Source organism: Onychostoma macrolepis, chromosome 21 (genome assembly GCF_012432095.1).
Source record: "Onychostoma macrolepis isolate SWU-2019 chromosome 21, ASM1243209v1, whole genome shotgun sequence".
Lineage (NCBI taxonomy): Eukaryota > Metazoa > Chordata > Actinopteri > Cypriniformes > Cyprinidae > Onychostoma > Onychostoma macrolepis.
The window spans coordinates 16,017,853-16,035,978 of NC_081175.1; the positions used below are offsets into that span (position 1 = coordinate 16,017,853).

General features: G+C 36.7%; 1 protein-coding gene across 7 annotated transcripts in view; it reads right to left on the reverse strand.

Annotated features, from left to right (window-relative positions):
- gria4b (glutamate receptor, ionotropic, AMPA 4b) overlaps nt 1–18,126 on the reverse strand; it is a 97,496-nt gene that overhangs the window by 12,767 nt on the left and 66,603 nt on the right. For 6 of the 7 annotated variants that reach the window (XM_058758214.1, XM_058758209.1, XM_058758208.1 and 3 more), the window contains 5 exons: nt 16,587–16,754; nt 15,498–15,602; nt 12,643–12,753; nt 9,041–9,247; nt 7,270–7,643 (listed from right to left, as the gene is read on the reverse strand). In XM_058758214.1, coding sequence (XP_058614197.1) covers nt 7,270–7,643; nt 9,041–9,247; nt 12,643–12,753; nt 15,498–15,602; nt 16,587–16,754 — 965 coding nt within the window. Of the gene's footprint in view, nt 1–7,269; nt 7,644–9,040; nt 9,248–9,712; nt 12,020–12,642; nt 12,754–15,497; nt 15,603–16,586; nt 16,755–18,126 lie in introns of those variants that run through there. The other variant, XM_058758213.1, reaches the window with a different exon arrangement.

The window sequence follows — 18,126 nt, forward strand, 5'->3', positions numbered from 1 at the left end:
GAATTTCAATTGCATTCTGAAATGTTAGCAGAGGTAGATTTGTGGAGGGAGTCGTAGAGAGAAAGCAAGTGAGACACAGAGAGAGAAAGGAATGGAGAGACCTTGACATGCCGTAGATAAATGGAAAGGTCACTGCCCGCAGCCACAGTGAGCCTCCGGCATTTTATTTATTCATGGCTTCCTCTCGACTGCTCTGATTAAGATTTAATACCTGCAAATCAATTTCGCCATGCGTGAGACTAGAGTCATTCACAATCACACTCCACATTACTGATGAAATTGGAAAAATAAAAAAAGCAAGCTCTTACATTAGCCCATTAAAAATACATTCATTCCTATTTGGCAGCAATTTCTATCTCTTGGTCGTTGTCAGATACAGCATGTGGCGTCTTCAAACACCTGGATGCCTCAGTGTGGCCTGATCATTAAAGAAACCTTAACGTGTTACTTATTAGAAAACATAACTAATTGCATTACGCTGTAACTTTTTCTCGTTCTGAATAGTTCTTTTTTTTTTACATTGGAAGTGATCCAGTGTTTATTCCCAGAACATAGTTTGTATGTATTGACATATGTGACCCTGGACCACAAAACCAGTCATTAAGGTAAATTAAAAAAATAAATAAATAGGCTTTCCATTGATGTATGGTTTGTTAGGACAGTACAATAATTGGCTGAGATACAACTATTTGAAAATTAAGTAATTAGCAATGCATATTACTAATCAAAAATGAAGTTTTGATATATTTAGGGCATTCAATTTAGAAAATATCTTCATGGAACATGATCTTTACTTAATATCTAATGATTTTTGGCATAAAAGAAAATTCTATAATTTTGACCCATACACTAATGTTGCTATTGCTACGAATATACCTGAGCTACTTATGACTGGTTTTGTGGTTCAGGGTCACATATAGGCTATATATCAGAAATGTTCAAAGGTTGTGATGTCAAAATTAAAATGAAAAAGGAATCTATACTGTCACAGAAATATTAAGCTGTTTTCAACACTGATAATATAAGCACCAAATCTGTATGATTTTTGAAGGATCATGTGACATTGAGGAAAATTCAGCTTTGCCATCACATGAATAAAATAAATTTTAAACTATATTAAAATTGAAAATAGATATTTTTAATGGTACACTGTAAAAAATGGAACGGTCTATATACGTAAAAAAAAATATGGTAACAATATTACACTTAATATTTTTGAGTAGTTTTAAGGCTTGTTTTTTTTTAATGGAATCTACCTGCATGCTGGGAACTAACAATCACCTCTAAAATAAAACTGCAAAATTGAGCTAATTCTCTTCAAATAAATATGTAGCCGCCTTTCCTTAATTTTTTTAAATTTAATCAGTTCCTCAATTCAAGCCTCAAAACTGCTTAAGTTTCCTTTAAAAAAATGAGGAAAACACATCTCTTGGTTTTATTAGTAAAAAGTCCTCAATATTTTCTATACAACACTGAATCACAATTTCTTTAATGAAATACACTCACTATTTTTAATTATCACCTTAATTTTTTTAATGAAAATTACAAGACCCATGATTCATTTTTTACAGTGTAACAATATTTCACAATGTTCTGCAAATGCAGCGTTTGTTGAGAGCAAGCCTTCTTTCAAAAACATTACAAACTCTAACAAAAAAACTTTTTAACAGTAATACATAAAATATATATACTATTATAAATATTTATTAAATCAACAAAAATAAATGAATTAGTTTTTTTCAAGTGCAAATAATTTTTATTGTCATAGACTACACTTCCATATAAAATGAACGGCTTATTTTACACATTCTAATATTTTTATGACACATTTCTTCGTATTATTAGTGTTGAAAACTGTTTAACATTTTATGGAAACCATGAAATATTTTTTTCAAGATAGTTAAGAACAGTATTATTATTATTAAAAAAAAAACTATTTAATGCATACTTGTTGACTAGAAGTATTAATTTATTAAAACAATTCTTACTGACCAAACTTGGTAGTGGTTATATTTTCATGTACAACAATTAATTTACACTGTATAAGAAATTGTAATCCAAATGTCATATAATATTAATATTAATGTTATATAACATTATCCTCAAAACCCTTTTTGAAAAGTCTTTTTCTTTTCCTTAATTTCCATGAACCTCCTAGCACCCACCACCTGTCAGAAAGCCCCTCAAAGTTGCATTTCATGACTTATTAATGTACAGTAGAATGAGTGCATTTACACAAGTATCAAAACCACAGGAAACAATGTATATCTCTCTGTACCATTTTTGACAAAAACATCTTAACAGCTGGCCTTTTTATTTTCATGCACAACAAAACAGAAAACAAGACTCATGCTGATTGCCATGACAACAGCAAAATTTAGGACGGCCGCACCTGTGAGTTCAAGGGCAGAGAAATCCACCGCTGCTCTGAGACAACAGCCAAATTCAAATAACCAGCTTGACTGGATTCCACTAAAACCATTCGTTTTTCGAAAATAAATCCAGACGTCACCGATAAGCATGACACACTCTCTAGTCTAGAACAATACCCATCAGCTTCTACAATGCATGTCATAAGCACAATTGCTTCCAACATGGGGAAAGAGAGGTTTTCAATTGCACTTGTCTACAAATGAATTACATAAAACAAAAAAGTTATCTTATTTGAAAAGGTCATATATTATATGGCATAATTTCACTGGAAAACAAGTCATCTAACTATGTCACGTGCATTACTTGTAATGCAGCACATAACGCGTGCTATTTTGGGCATGTGTTTCATCTGTGTATGGTCATAAATCCAAAAAGGAAATTACAGTTCAAGGGTATCAACTTCTATCCCAGAGTGTCTTATGTAGATAAATGATTTGTGGGCTGAAATGATCATTTTGGCATGAAGAAAACCTGGGGCAAAGCTTCCTCTGCTGTAGCGTAATCTCCTTTCTCTCATTTCCGTCACTGTTACAGCACTGGCCTGGTGAGTCAATCATATCCTTACATCACTCCCATGATCTCTCTCTCCTCCTAGCCCTACAATCATTTCCAAGCCATCTGAGGAATAAAAGAAGTCAGTGAATAGAGGCAATTATTGGAGCAAGATCGACCATAAAATACAAAAGTAGGGGCAGAAGAAGAAAGCAAGAGAGAGACAAAGTGTCTCTCAAAGAGACAAAGGAAAATTGTCCTTTGACACAAAAAAAAACACGTTTGTGTGTCATAGGTGCAGAGAAAAACTAAAATCATAGCTTTTTTTGATCAATTTTCCATACATCCCCTCCTCTCTTTATATCCAGTTAAGTACATGCTACACCTGCAAACACAAAAATCCTTGAAAACATTCGTCAGCTTCACACAAACTCGAATAAATATTACCCAGTCAGTGCAAGCGAAGCACTTCAAGGACTTGAAAAGGTTTTATATAAGGGCTGCGACACAATCTTACATGCCGCATACCGAACCTATGACTATCATTAGCATATCTTAATTCCCCATGATGCAATTTCAAGAGGCTTCATTCACCGAGGCTGTGTGTGTTCGAATCTGAAAATGAGTTTTTTTTTTAATCTTCCCATGTCTGATAGGGTCCGCTGCCCACATGCATTACAACTACAAAATCACTGCAATAGTGCACACGCCAGATGCTGGCTGTTTCCGAGGCTCAGGAAGCTGCTCTACCTGTCTGCTGATGGCACCTGCCAGCCCGCCTGAGCCAAAAACACGACAGGGAAAACAGGCAAGAGTTATGACCCTGTCCGGCCCCATCACACAAAACGCCCTCAGCATTTTCATACCCCATCATTCCCACATCATCCTCATCAATCATCTTCCTTACAAACTGTTTTACTCGCTGTGGAAACTGTGAACAAGGAGGATACACGGAAGAGAGTGGTGCTGAATGAAACTGAATTAATTACATGTAGCTCGACTGTAAGAAATGCATTAAAATAAGATGACTCAAAATGACAAAATCAATGCCTCACTCTGAAGTGCTGTGTTTATGAATCAATATTTCGATGGAGATTCAAGCTCGAACTGAGCACCGTCTTATTACACAATCAAAGTTGAAGTGTGTAATTTCAGCAGCACTAAAAATAATAACAGATAACAGAGACCTGAAATCAAATCTCTTAGAACGGGACTTTTGAAACTTTGATCTCCTTACTAAAATATAAAAGTAGCAATATATTTTCCTCTATAAAGATTGATCAATAATGTGTGAGAAAAACAGTAAGAGTGATATTAAGAAGACAACAAGATCATCTCAAATTTGAATAACTGGTTTGACATTCAACTAAACAACAACAACAATTATGAAAATTATTATTATTATTATTAAAAAAAAAAAAATAATAATAATAATAATAATAATAATTAATAATAATATTTCTGTATAAAGACTTAGAAATACTGTGATGATGACCATAAAATGTAATATTTTACTTATTATTCTTAAGTTCAAATGATAATAATAATAATACTTATTATTATTATTGGTGTTGCTGTTGTTAATAAAAATTACCCTAATCTAAATCTGAAACAAATAATTATAATAATAATTATTATTTTCCTATACAGTATAAAGACTCATTAATACTGTATGATAAAATTAATAATTGTGATATTATGAAGACAACATGATGATCCCAAAATTAAATCACCTAGACAACATTTACTTTGCATGAAGATAAATGTGTATCTTTATTTCTATACTAAAAAGGACAGTGACAGGGAAAACTACTACTTTTTCCCCCAACAAATAATTGTGCAGATTTGGTTAAAATTTCTTATTGTTAAAATGCATAAAAATAAAAATGGTAAAATATTAGTATTTTCTCTCAAACTCCCCCTCTTAGACACCTGCTTTACGAGCCCCTGGAAATCTCATGGACATCAGTATTAAAACCCCTGTCTTAGCCTATGATCTGTCTTGTGACAAATGGGTTTGGCTCCACTGTGCTCCACGGAAATGGAATGTGAAAATTAATATGAAATCAATCAAAAAAAAAAACTTTACTGCAGGGCAGTACAGTCCTGTGGGAAAAGAGAAACTATCTTAACGTCGAAAAATTACACACTTCAACTGTTAAATATGCATATAACTATCAAGTGCATAAGAAAAAGAAAGCAAATCTGCACATTTGAATAACCAGTAGGCTACTAGACAGAGAAGAGGAGGAGGAGGAGGAGGAGGAGGAGGAGGAAAGGACAAGTACCGACACCCGGGTAACGCTGCTGTGCAACTGCGTCATCTTGTCTAAATCAAGAACATTGAGGTAAAGGCACATGCTGACTAAAGAGAATTAATGGAATGTTCTAAAGAAAATGAATGGAAGTGCTTTTTTCCGCTTTTCCTGTCATTTATCATTGGCTCCTATCCAACTCATGAATCTTTATTAGTTATATGCAAAAACGATGAAAGCATGATTCTTATAAGTCCTAAATGGTTCCTCTTAAGCCAAATCAAAACCATAGGCCCTCTACAGCGCTGTGATGTACAGGCTATAGAGCAGAAGAGATAGACGCTATGGTTTTGACGGCTCTCTAAGTACCTGCTGTCTTCCGCCATGTGCTGTGCTTTTTACTGCTCTTCTCTTCCCCTTGGCCTGTCATGAGTGATTTCTTATCTGGTGGGGGCTGAAAAATAAAGCCTGTTTTTTTCTCTCTTCTCTTGATAACACTTCTTAAAGAGCTCTATCGTGGTCATGCAGGTGCTTATTACACAGAGAAAAGAGAGGGCGAGTGGGGGTGCGAGCGAGAGCCGGCGCTGCGGTGAGCCTGATGTTAAACCCGCAGGCGAAGGAAGGAGCAAGAGACAAATAACAAAAACAAACTGCCACACAGAGTAACGATGAATGACTAGCACATTTCCTGTGAGACTCCTGTGAGAACTAGCCGGAAGGACAGACGGGCAAATGTGTGGACATCAAATGGGACGATGAGCGATCGGACTGTTCCGCTGGACCCCAGACCCCCCACTTGCTTCACTGATGGTAAAATTCATCAAGGTGCAAAGTGGAATGACACCTCAGTTACTTACTGAGGAACCGGAGAGACAAAGTGTGATGTATTCGGTAAACACAGAGTACAACATGTTCAAGGGATAATTCACCCAAAAATGAAAATTCTGGCATCATTTATTGTTTTCAAAAACTGTTTGACTTTCTTTCTTCTGTGGAACACAAAAGAAGATATTTTGAGGAATGTTACAACTGCTTTTGTACGTACAATGAAAGTCGATGGGTTCCAAAACAACTTTGGTCTTAATTGACTTCATTGACAAGAAGTATTTCTTTTTGAAAGGTCTGGAATAACAACTATTTTTGTTTTGTTGTTTTTGGGTGAACTGCTCCTTTATGACTGACATTTGCTACATACAAATGGAATATGGCCATATCTATAAGTACGTTTACATGCACTCCATTCAATTTGACACATTCAAAATGTATTTAATTTGTTTAAATATTGTCATGTACACTACCGTTCAAAAGTTTAGGGGCCATAAGATGTGTGTTTTTGAAAGAAGTCTTTTATGCTCACCATTTATTTGATCAAAAATAAAGAAAAATAGTACTATTGTGAATAATATTACAATTTACAATAAGGATTTTCTATTTTGAAATGTAATTTATTACTGTGATGGCAGTGCTGAATTTTCTGCAGCCGTTACTCCACTCTTCAGTGTCACATGATCCTTCAGAAAGTATTCTAATATGCTGATTGCTGCTCAAGAAATATTTCTTGTTATTATCAATGTTGAAAATGGTTGTGCAGCTTAATTTTGTGGAAACCAGGATTCTTTGACAAATAGAAAGTTCAAAAGAACAGCATTTATTTAAAATGGAAATCTTTTGTCACATTATAAAACACATTACTGTCAATCTAATCTGAATAAAAGTATTTCTTTAAAAGAAACACCTGGCACCCGAAACTTTTGAATGGTGGTGTATATTTGAGAAAATCACACTAGCTTGATTATAACTGCATGTAAACGTTCTTAGTGATGGTTGCGACTGGTTGTTCCTCACTCCCCAAAGATTCAAAGCAGATATAATGAATAAACAGCAAGTGTTAATGCAAGTTCTCCCACTTGGCTGCTCCTCCATGTTCTTTAATTCAGATTCGTCATCAAATCACTATGGAAACTACAGCAATGACTCTATTTCAGGTATCAGATATTACCATATCAATGACATTATCTGTATTAATTCCCACTGCAATATACTTTTTTTTTTTTTGTAGTAGTGGTGGTGGTGGTTTGAGTTTGCTGACCTGGGCGAGATGTCGCAACCCTGCTGCATGAAGGCTCCAAGGGAGAACCAGAGACTGTTGAAGATCCCGAACTCATTGGGGGGCTGGTCGCTAGGCAGACCGTCAGTGCCCTCCTCGGGCTCCTCGGTGTGCCACTCGTACGGGCTGAAGCGGCTGACCAGGAAGAGCACCACGCTCACGCCGATGTAGGCGAACACAATGCACATCCAGATCTCGTAGGCCAGTGGGTCCAGGAAGGAGAAGACACCCGGTTTGGATTTCTGGGGCTTCTTTATCATGATGGAGATGCCCAAACTCATGAAAGGTTTCGAGAAGTCAATGACCTCCTCCCGGACCAAAGTAATAGTCAATGGGGCCACAGCGATTTCCGCTTTCTAGAGCAACAGAAAAGCATTTTTTGATTCTATAATCACTCCAAAATATGCTTGCTTACAAGCAAAATAGACATAATGACTTTGCTAAGTTTATTAACTGAGCCATTTGATTGGATAAGCTAACACTAAATAATTGCATACAAAGCTGAGATCTATTTCAACATTATACTTAGAGAAGAAAAGAGCGAATAAAAAGAGAAAATAAAGCATAATCTGCCGATTCCCACCTCTCTTCACATCATATTTTATAACTTCTCTAATTGAACAAGGCTTTGCATATTAATGCCAACAAATCCAAGGAGTTAATCCAAGAGGCTTAATACTGAGGTTTGGGGGAGAAGGATAAACTAATCAATGCAGAGAAGAAAAAAAAAGATGCTTAAAGCAAAAGACAGAAAAAAACTGTAGAGTCTAAAGTCGGGCTGCACATTTTGCTGCATGGTAAATCCAAAAACTAGATTATTGTTGGTGACTTAGTGACACTTTAGGCCTCGGCAGGACGGCGCAAGACTAATCCAAAAAAGAAATTAAAGTTTCTCATAACTGTTCGACATTTTCAAGAGGAAGAAAAAACTTTTGGGCTGTGTGTTTTCTGGTGCTCAGCAAAAATCTACAAGATGACAAGCACTGGCTGTATGCAGTGCTCATTAATAAACATCAGCCTCTGAAAGGTTGGTCTTTCTTTCTTTTTTTCTTTGTTCACCAGACACAGAACTAAAAGTTCACAATGAAAATTGCTTAGATTTTTATCTCAAATTCTCATCAGGCATTTGTTCTTAAAATCCATACACTTAGTATTTCCATTTTGAACTGTATAAGCAGTGTTGGGGAGTAACTAGTTACATAATTACGTTATTTAACTGCAAAATAAAGGTAACTGTAATCTGTTACAGTTACTGAGAAAAAAGTGTAATTAAATTAGCTACTTATGAAAATGTTAAAGATTACAAAGGGTAATCCCAGATCCAATTCTTTCCCAAATTGCATTGAATGATCTGAAATATGAGACTCCAATGTTTCAGGATTTTAGGACACAGAATAGGACACGTTTATTTTGATAACTGTTTTATTTCCTATTTAGTTTTAAGTATATGCCTATATTTTTTAAGATTAACTGTTTTTTCCCCAAAGCATTGATAGATACCAGTGTTTCCTGTCATATCAATGCAAAGATTTGATTTAGAAAACAGTTTCATAGCTATCAAACTATATCTTGTTATGATTTTAAATCTGTATTTAACCGCAGAACGATCTAAAAGTTAAAAAAGAGGTTTTAAAGTCTTATTTTGTGGTGGCGGAGCTTTAAAATTTGTGATGTAGGATTTTGAGAAGCATGTCATCTATAAATCTCATGCATAAGTCAGAACATTGCAAAAAGTAAGAAGAATATAATTTACCCCGTACACCAGCTCCCCAACCATCCCGTTCCAGATCTTTGTCTCTGGGTCCCGAGCTCCATACTTTCCATCAGGCACGATGGAGATCTTATACTTGAAACCAATGTGTTTAGCAATTTCATACGCCAGATCCACGCAGTATCCCTCATATTGCTCGTTCCCCTCATACATCTCCCAGTTCTTCTTCAGCATTACATACGGCCCTTCCTGAATGAACAAAACAACGAAGTACTTTCAATTGGCAACATGTCACACTTTCGAAAACAAGTAAAAATGATTAAATTTCCATGTTGTTGCATTTAATTTGTATTCTATATTCTAAATATGATGTATTGCGTAGTTATAGACGAATAAAGCTGTTGTAGTAGCGGTATTAAAGATAATTACAGTCATTATGATTGATTTGCTATTCAAATGCTAGCCATAAGAACATATTGCTTTTGTTTTAAATTGACATGAGTCAAAATTCTCCCACATAAAACCATCAAAACCAAGGATTTTCATTCAGGGATAAATGTTTTAACGCTTAAGAAAGGGTGTATGTATGAAACCATAACAAAGCATTCATACAAGCATTAAAATATAACATAAAGCATGTGTGCTGTACATGATTCAAAGCAATGATAACTGACCCATAAAATTCACAACCACAATTTATTACAATCGCATGCCTTTATCAACATTTGAACAGCAAACTGCTATTGCAAACCTGTCACACGCAACGACACAGAATTTTCTCCTAACTATCGCTGAAGCGTATAAGGGATCACAGTTCAGAGGACAAAAAGAAACATTTGCGCAGGAAAAAGCCACACCACGAACACAAACGGTCATTTTTAGTCATCAGTATGATGTACTGTCATAACAAACAATTTCTAACACAATACAGGTGCTATAGAGCAGCAAATAAAAATGTTTACTTGCAAGGTGATGGCAGAACATTTACATAAAAATCCTGAAAACCTGCTTCCCTTTTACAAATATTTTCTAAGCCATATGGCTGGCCTAAAATGATGAAAGGCAGAAAGCCCAGTAGGGAGAATTAAATATTTCACACACAGCAAATAGAGCTCTCTGCACTGAATGTCAACAGAAGATCCGTTTCATCTCAAATTTGTTTGATGTATGAGAATGCAACCTTCTCCTAAAATCTTTTTTACAAGCATAGGGCAGTGTTGTTCCTGGTCAGTATTTTTCTACAGGTAAAAACCGAAAAAAAATAGCAGGTAATGCCTCAAGGAGGGTGATCTGTACTGCAAGAATCATGTCATGCAAAATCATGTCTTACAAATACCACATAAAACATCTTCATCGCTCATAGTCTCTAAACTTAAAGGGATAATTCACCAAAACTGGAACCCATTTATACACCATTTGAGTTTCAAAACCCACGACTGACTTTTTTCTGTGGAATACAAAAGGAATGTCCAAGCTGCTCTTTTTCACACAATGAAAGCGAATGATGGCCAAGTTAAATTTCATTCTGTGGTCTTCAAAGTCATTACTTTCCTTGTGTTTTTGTTGGACAGCTCTATTCTCTATCCACCTTCATTGTATGTCCAAGCTGCGCTTTTGCACGATTAAAGTGAATGGTGACCAACCAAGATTTTGAGAGCAAGATTTTCCATTTAATATGATCAGCAACTTTTAATTGAATTCAAATAGCATTGAATACTTTTATGATGCATTCATGGTACTTTTTGGTCCCCAACCACCTTCATTGTATGGAAAATGAGCAGCATGAACATTCTTCAAAACTTTTTTGTATTCCACATTAGAAAGTCATGCAAGTTTGGAAACATGAGGATCAGCAAACAATAGCTAAGTTCCCATCCAAAGTTACGAATTAAACTTGTGCGCAAAATTGGAATATTGCATAAAACATTTACAAATAAAGCACCATTTCCATCCAGTGAGTTAAAGAGAACAAAATTGTCACTTCCTGATTAAGTTACGCTAAAAAAGAAAAACGGTATTTTCTGCAGTAGGAGAAGGCACTGCATATCAAATGTTTTGTATACAATAAATTACGAGCTTCAGAGTGCGCAGACGAAACGTGGTAATGTTATTCTATATTCGGAGCCTGCTGTTTGGGAGCGCAGTTCTGGGAGTTAATTATAATAAAGCACTTTGACGAGGCTTTGCTCAAGCATTTTAGAATGTCAAAGCTAGCATTTAATGCACTATGCAATGAGATAGGTCCTTTAGTTAGTCCAGTTTTATGCTGTCCCATTGCAAAGTCACATGTCTTTTTTGATGCGCATTAAGGAATTTATTTGGTAAAAGTGTTTCCATTGTAGTTTATGTGCATGTTTTCTTACAGGATACAAAATTGATCAAACTTAGTTGAACGCATACGTTTTTATGCAGATTTTTAGAATTTATGTGCATCTTGGCGTTTCCATCCAGCGTGTGTTTTTAATGTGATATCCCAAAATGCGCAGAAAAATAGGTGGATGGAAACATAGCTAATGATCATTTTCTTTTTTTGAGTGAACTGTCCCTTTAAAATGTATAGAGCATAATGTAAAAATGAGAATTCCTTATGAATATCCATGATATGCTTTGAGAAGTCTTAATGAATGCAAAGGGGCAGTAATGATGATTTTATATACAGTATGCTATATACAAAACCTGCATGCTATAAAAACCTGGTCCTTCTGTTTGCAAAACAAGTGATTTAAATTCTAAAGTAAAGACTTTGTTTGGCTTCCATGGGTCCATCCAGTTTTCCAGTTCTGGCAACACTACAGGTCTTCTCCATTCATGATTGAGTTGCTTATTAGAGCTTGTCTTTGTCTTCATCCACGCCTTGATTTCTCATTGTGGCTTTATTTTGGCTCAGGTAGTAGCATCCATGTTTTTACCCTCAGTTCTGATTTGTCTCTCTGTCTGTCGGAGCTTCAGTAAGCGCTTGATTTCACCTCTGCAGAGTCCATCAGCTGTTCAGTTTCTTAATAAGGGGTTCCTCACCAGGGGCTGAAAAGAGGAGGATTTGGCTTCAGGTGCGACACTCCAAAACCTTAGCATTTAGTAAATATGTGTCCATTACATCCTTGAATCAGTGCATATACATGGACGATACTTTCATTTATGATCTCCAAAATATAATACAGAATGTGTCCCATTCATGCAGTGTTTCAATTCACACATAAGATTACAGTTGACAAAATGAACAAAACAAAATACAGAGAGTTCAAGACACCAGTTCTGGTAACTTTGACAGTACGTGAGAAAGGCAGATGATGCACACGGCGTGTTCACGATGCCATGACAGCACTGTTGAGGGATGCTATTCAGCACATGTAAAAACATTTGGGTTATCTGAATGGACAGCAGTATGACTGACAGGTCACACAGAGAGAAAATGCGCTATGATGAACAGCACGGCGCAACTGTGAATTTCTGCAATGTTTGCAGATTGGAATCTTTGTGTGTGCAGGTTATGAAGAAATTCATCGCCATTGAGAAATGTTCATTTTTTCACCGTGTGTATGAGAGGGACTCTTGGTATATGGAAGCTTTCAGATGAAGGACAAACACCACAAGTTATTTTATTGTAAAATGTGGCAAATAAAGTCTCAGGAAATGCTGCTACTCACCATGATAGTCGTTACAACCACGGTTCTATTCTCCATGCCAGACGTTTCATTGGGAAGCAAGGCTTGGTCCTGGGTCAGAACCAATTTATCAGCATCATTCCAATATCCAATCTGGAGATGGGACAAAGATGAGAATGAGACTCCAGACCCAACTGAGAGCAAATGAATACATGCAAGCTTGCCCATATGGGTAAATGTGCGGAAAGTATTTTGTCTAAACCGTGCTAAACGGTCACATTTTATTTTAAAGGGATAGTTCACCCAAAAATTAAAATTTGATGTTTATCTGCTTACCCCCAGGGCATCCAAGATGTAGGTGACTTTGTTTTTTCAGTAGAACACAAACGAAGATTTTTAACTCAAACCGTTAATGCCGTGCACACGCTCAGGGCAGTTGGACATAGTGGTGTATTAGAGGTAAAAAATGATAAAAATACTGTTCAGTTTCTTGCACAAACCGATCGTTTCGTGTCTTAGGACATCAATGTATCGTCACGAGCCGCAGGGTTTAATTTGGATTTGTCTGTGCATGTTTTTTTTACTCTCAAAGATTGTGTGCCCATTGACTTGCATTATATGGCTGACAGACTGCAACGGTTTAAGTTAAAAATCTTTGTTTGTGTTCTACTGAAGAAACAAAGTCACCTACATCTTGGATGCCCTTGGGGTAAGCAGATAAACATCAAATTTGAATTTTTGGGTGAACCAAAATTGGAAGGTCCAATTCTCGCTATTAACAAACCAATAACTACCACTTTTGCTTCAATAAACTCCTAATCTGATGCTTAATAGCTAGTAAGGTAGTTGTTAAGTTTAGGTATTAGGTAGAATTAGGGATGTAGAATATGGTCATGCAGAATATGTGCTTTATAAGTGCTAATAAACAGCCGATATGTTAATAATAGGCATGCTAATAAGCAACTAGTTAATAGTGAGAATCGGTCCCTAGACTAAAGTGTTACCAGCTAAACTATTTATTTTTCATCTTTACACTTTTGCCATTAACATTCATTGTAAGGACAAAAATGTTTAAAAATACATTTAAAATATCTTCTTTTGGGTTTCAAAGAAGAAAGTAAGTCGTCATGGGATTGGACGGACAAGCGGTGAGTAAACTATCCATTTAAGACTTGTTTCAGAGTAAGGACACTACCGTTTAGGATCAGAATTTTTTTATAAAAGAAATTAATACTTACTAGTTAGAAGTGACAGAAAGCTATTTATAATAGTACGGAATATTTATATCTCTATTCCATTTATCAGAAAATCCTGAAAAAAAAAAAAGTATCACGTTTTCCAGAAAAATATTCAGCAACGCAACTGTTTTCAACGCTGACAATAATAAAAACAAATATTTCTTGACTGGAGTAATGCCTTCTGAAAATTCAGCTTTTCCATCATATAAACTGCATTTTTTTAAATGTAACAAGATTTCTCAATATTACTGTTAATCAAATAAATGCACAAACGCATTTATAAATCTTACCAACACAAACTTTTGAATGGTAGTGTATCTTCAATATAAGTGTATTGTGTCTTTGACTGACAGATTTTCTTTGTCTTATTTCAAACATTGCTAAATTTATTTTATAAGTGTTTATGTAGATGCTAAAGACGAATGTTGTTATTTTGTGTGGTTTAAGAGCACGGTGTCACCGTGTGTAACATTTTGCTGTGGGTTGATAAACTGTCAGGCTGAGGAGACGTGAGCAGCGGCGTGTGCCCGTGTCCTTATGAGACCCAGATGAACGGGGAAAAAAGAAGAGCCAGGCTCCAGTATCTGCCTAAAGCAAGGCTCACGACCGACTGATAAATGAGTGCCAAACCCTGGCGGCTCGTTCCTGTGCTCCCCTCCTCCTCCTTTTCCCATCACTCTTCCTCTGGTGCACTGCTCAACAGCAGCCAGGAGCCGCCACACTCCATAAAGCACACCAGAGGCAGAGGGCTCCCCATAACTTTAGAAGAAGGTGTGTGACACGAGACCTTACGGTACGTACATAGCTCTGCTGCTAAAGCCACCAGACCATTCACGGCGAACTTTGTGCATTATTTAAAAACTGTACATTTGGTTGCAATTAACTACAATTTTGCAAACAGTTTGAGAACAGACTATTTGAATATAAATCCACTCTCTTATTTTTATGTCCCTCACATTGAGACTGTTTCTTAACTAAATATAATATGAACAGATTTATTCATTTGATTTCCCACAATCCCACAGGGGCATGATGGTCAAAGCCTGCTTGTCAAATAGCCCACTCGCTCCATCAGCTAACGTGGGTAGAGAAAACACTGTCTCACGGGAAATACTGTGTGGGAGATTTGGTGCCAGAGTAGAAATTATGACCGTTTCTGTAAAAATTATCATCCATCGTTTGTGTGAGTCTTAATGATTCATATGGGTTTATAAGGCAGATAAAATGGCTGTAAAACACGATACCGTTTGTAAAATTTGCAAAAACATGATTTTCACCATGTAAAGAGATCCATAAATGCATGAAATGGGAATGCGGTGGTGAAGTTCTGTAAGAGACTTACAAGATGTTACATTGTACAAAAGAAAACGCTGACTATAAAATAATAAAGACTCATCAGGGTCTCCTGGGATTGTTCTCGCAGAAACAGCTGCATCAAGTGAAGCACAGAGCGTTAAGCACATCAAGAAAGACAATGAATTACACCGAAATGACACTCGACAGATGTAGAGAGACAGACCAAAAGCAAAGCATGATTACGCTTTCTCAGAATCAAAGATAAATCTAGACAGAAATCACCCAGACAAGCACTTTTTAAGTCAGACATACAATATCAAAGTGGAAGAACTACCAATGCTTGATACAAGAATGACTTCTTACCCTTCTGGGGCCATTACTTTTTAATTCGAAAACATCCATAGTGTAGTTGACTCTGCGCCCATAGTGGTCGAACTGGACATTTCCTGTTAATCCTTGGAGGCGCACCTGGATTGCAGTGATAAACAATGTAATTACAGGTTATCCAACCACTGCAAAGCACCTCAAAACACATTCATTTACACATTCACTTGCTTTCTTGAACTTTAACATCTCTTTCTTCTGGAGGTATTACCCTACACCAGTGTTTCTCAAACAGGGGTCCATCTAAAATAGACATAAAATCCTTTTAACCATGAACAAAAATCTAAAAATCTGAAAACCAATGCAATATATACAGTAGAGCCAAATCATCAGCAACTAAACTGTTGAGTTTACAGCAGGACTAAATATAAATACACAAAAGGATCATAAATTCTGCCCGGACTCTTTTAGTGACGAGGCAGCAGAGCATGTTAAATGTGAGAGAGACAAACTCAAATTTATTTCTTATCTACTGTATCTGTATATAATTAAAAGCAATTAAGTAATTTCCTGCTGATATACATGATAGTTATTTATAGTATTTTTACATGTTTGACATGCACGTCCTAATCACTGATGCATATATAAGTTCAGTTTTTTAGATTACTGTGACAGTATTTACATGGTACTGTAAATATCAAGTATTATTGAATGTTAATCAATGTCTTTTATGTATTTGTTTGTGAGGTGGGTTGTTGGGGTCTGAGAACAGTTTGTCCTTTTAAAAATTTGACACACACATTTCTCATCTTTCTTTCTCTCACTGTGTCTCTATCCGTCTTGTTTTCTGCCACTCTCTCCTGTTTGGTTCTCGCTTTCTCTATCCTTATAGTTTCCTCTGTTACACCTTTCCATTTCCCCTGTCATTTTCTACCTTCCATCGATTCAAATTTGGGCATTTCACATTTTTCAGATTTTTGATTACTGTTCTGTTCAGCCTCAGCCCTCTGTCACCTCACAGCCATGTTTTTCCACATTTATTTCTGTCTTCCTCCCATTGAAACGCTGCACAAAGCACCTCTTCCCCATCTCATACAAAGCCTGCGTTTGCTCATCTGTGCATGTGACCTGTTTGAGTGTGCGCTCCATGTCGATGCCCTGGTTCCAGGGGGCAGCGGGGTTGGCAAGGCAGTCTCCAGCGTTGCCCCTGCGGGAGATGTCCACCTTCTGTCTGCGAAGGTTCCTGAAGGCTTCTGCCATCACCATCACTCCGTCATATGTCAGAGCAGAAGTGTACTACAGAAACAGAGGGTCATGGAAAGATCAATATATACATATACAGTAACACTTCACTGTGAGATGTGAAACTAACTGAGCAGTGTCCACATATATAGGAAAGTGCCTGTCAATTCAACTGTGTAGTAGTCACTATGCAAAATTCCACTGTAGAATAATATGGCGATTGACCAATCAGAATCTGTTACTCCAGCATAATGTTATTTATAAGTGCTTTGCATATTCACTTCAGTGTCTGTACTATACCAAAATCAACCTGACTACATCAGGTTTATACTAATGAACGCCATTTTTAAAAAAGGCTGGCGTCCTCATGAGCAGAAGACAACCAAGTGGAATCATAGGGGACAGTAGTCTGTGTTTTGCAGCTGCATCAAAGGAGGGAAAAAAACAAAAACAGAGCAGTGGACAAACCAAAAACAGCAAGAAAAAAAGAGGAGAGCACATGCTTGTCATTGCACATATTAGGAGCAGACAGAGCATGTGAAATCAGTGAGCTCTGACACAGTAGCTGTGAGGCACTTCCTGCTCAGTCTCTGGTGGGTGGGAGTCGGGGGAGGGCCGGTCAGCTGCTATCAGAGGCTGCCCTGATTGCACCAATAAGTGGCTTGTGCTCTTTCTCTCTGTCTCGCTGAGATAAACCGGCACGGAATGAATCACTGCAGGCAACGCATGGTATTTTTTACAAAGAAACACGCGTGTGTCCTTCAGAGGCCTGATGCTTCGTGCCCTTGTTTTTCATCTGCTGTTGTGTTTCTTATTGCTATTTTAGAGAGTCTGACGTGGTTTGTTTCATCACACTGAGTCAGATGAGGTCACCTGAGTTAAACGTACATATATGCACACTGTTACAGGAAAATACCCCTCTGTGTTCAGAATGTCCCACTTGCTTGATGGTTGACGGTTGAAAGAAGCCACTCTGTCTGTGCTGTGAGAGGGTTTTTGGTATTCCATCAGCAGATCTCTAGTGTAATAGCTGGGACTCTTTGTACCGTTACAAACACAACACAAAACACACAGAAAGACCCCTGGGCTACAATGGCATACAGGGAGCAAGAGATGGAACGACAGAGTGAGTTTGAAATAGAGAGAGATAACAGGAGATTTAAGAAGGTATTTAAAGAGATAGTTCATCTAAAAATTGTTTTTGTCATTATTTGCTTACCCTCATGTGATTTCAAACCTGAATGCTATTGTTTTTCTGCATGCATGTACCCCACCATTCAGAAATTTGGGTAAGATTTGTTAATGCTTTTAAAAGAAGTCTCTTGTGTTCACCAAGACTGCATTTAATCAAAAATACAAAGTAAAACAGTAATATTTTGAACTATTACTGCAATTTAAATAATGGTTTTCTGTTTTCATATTTCGA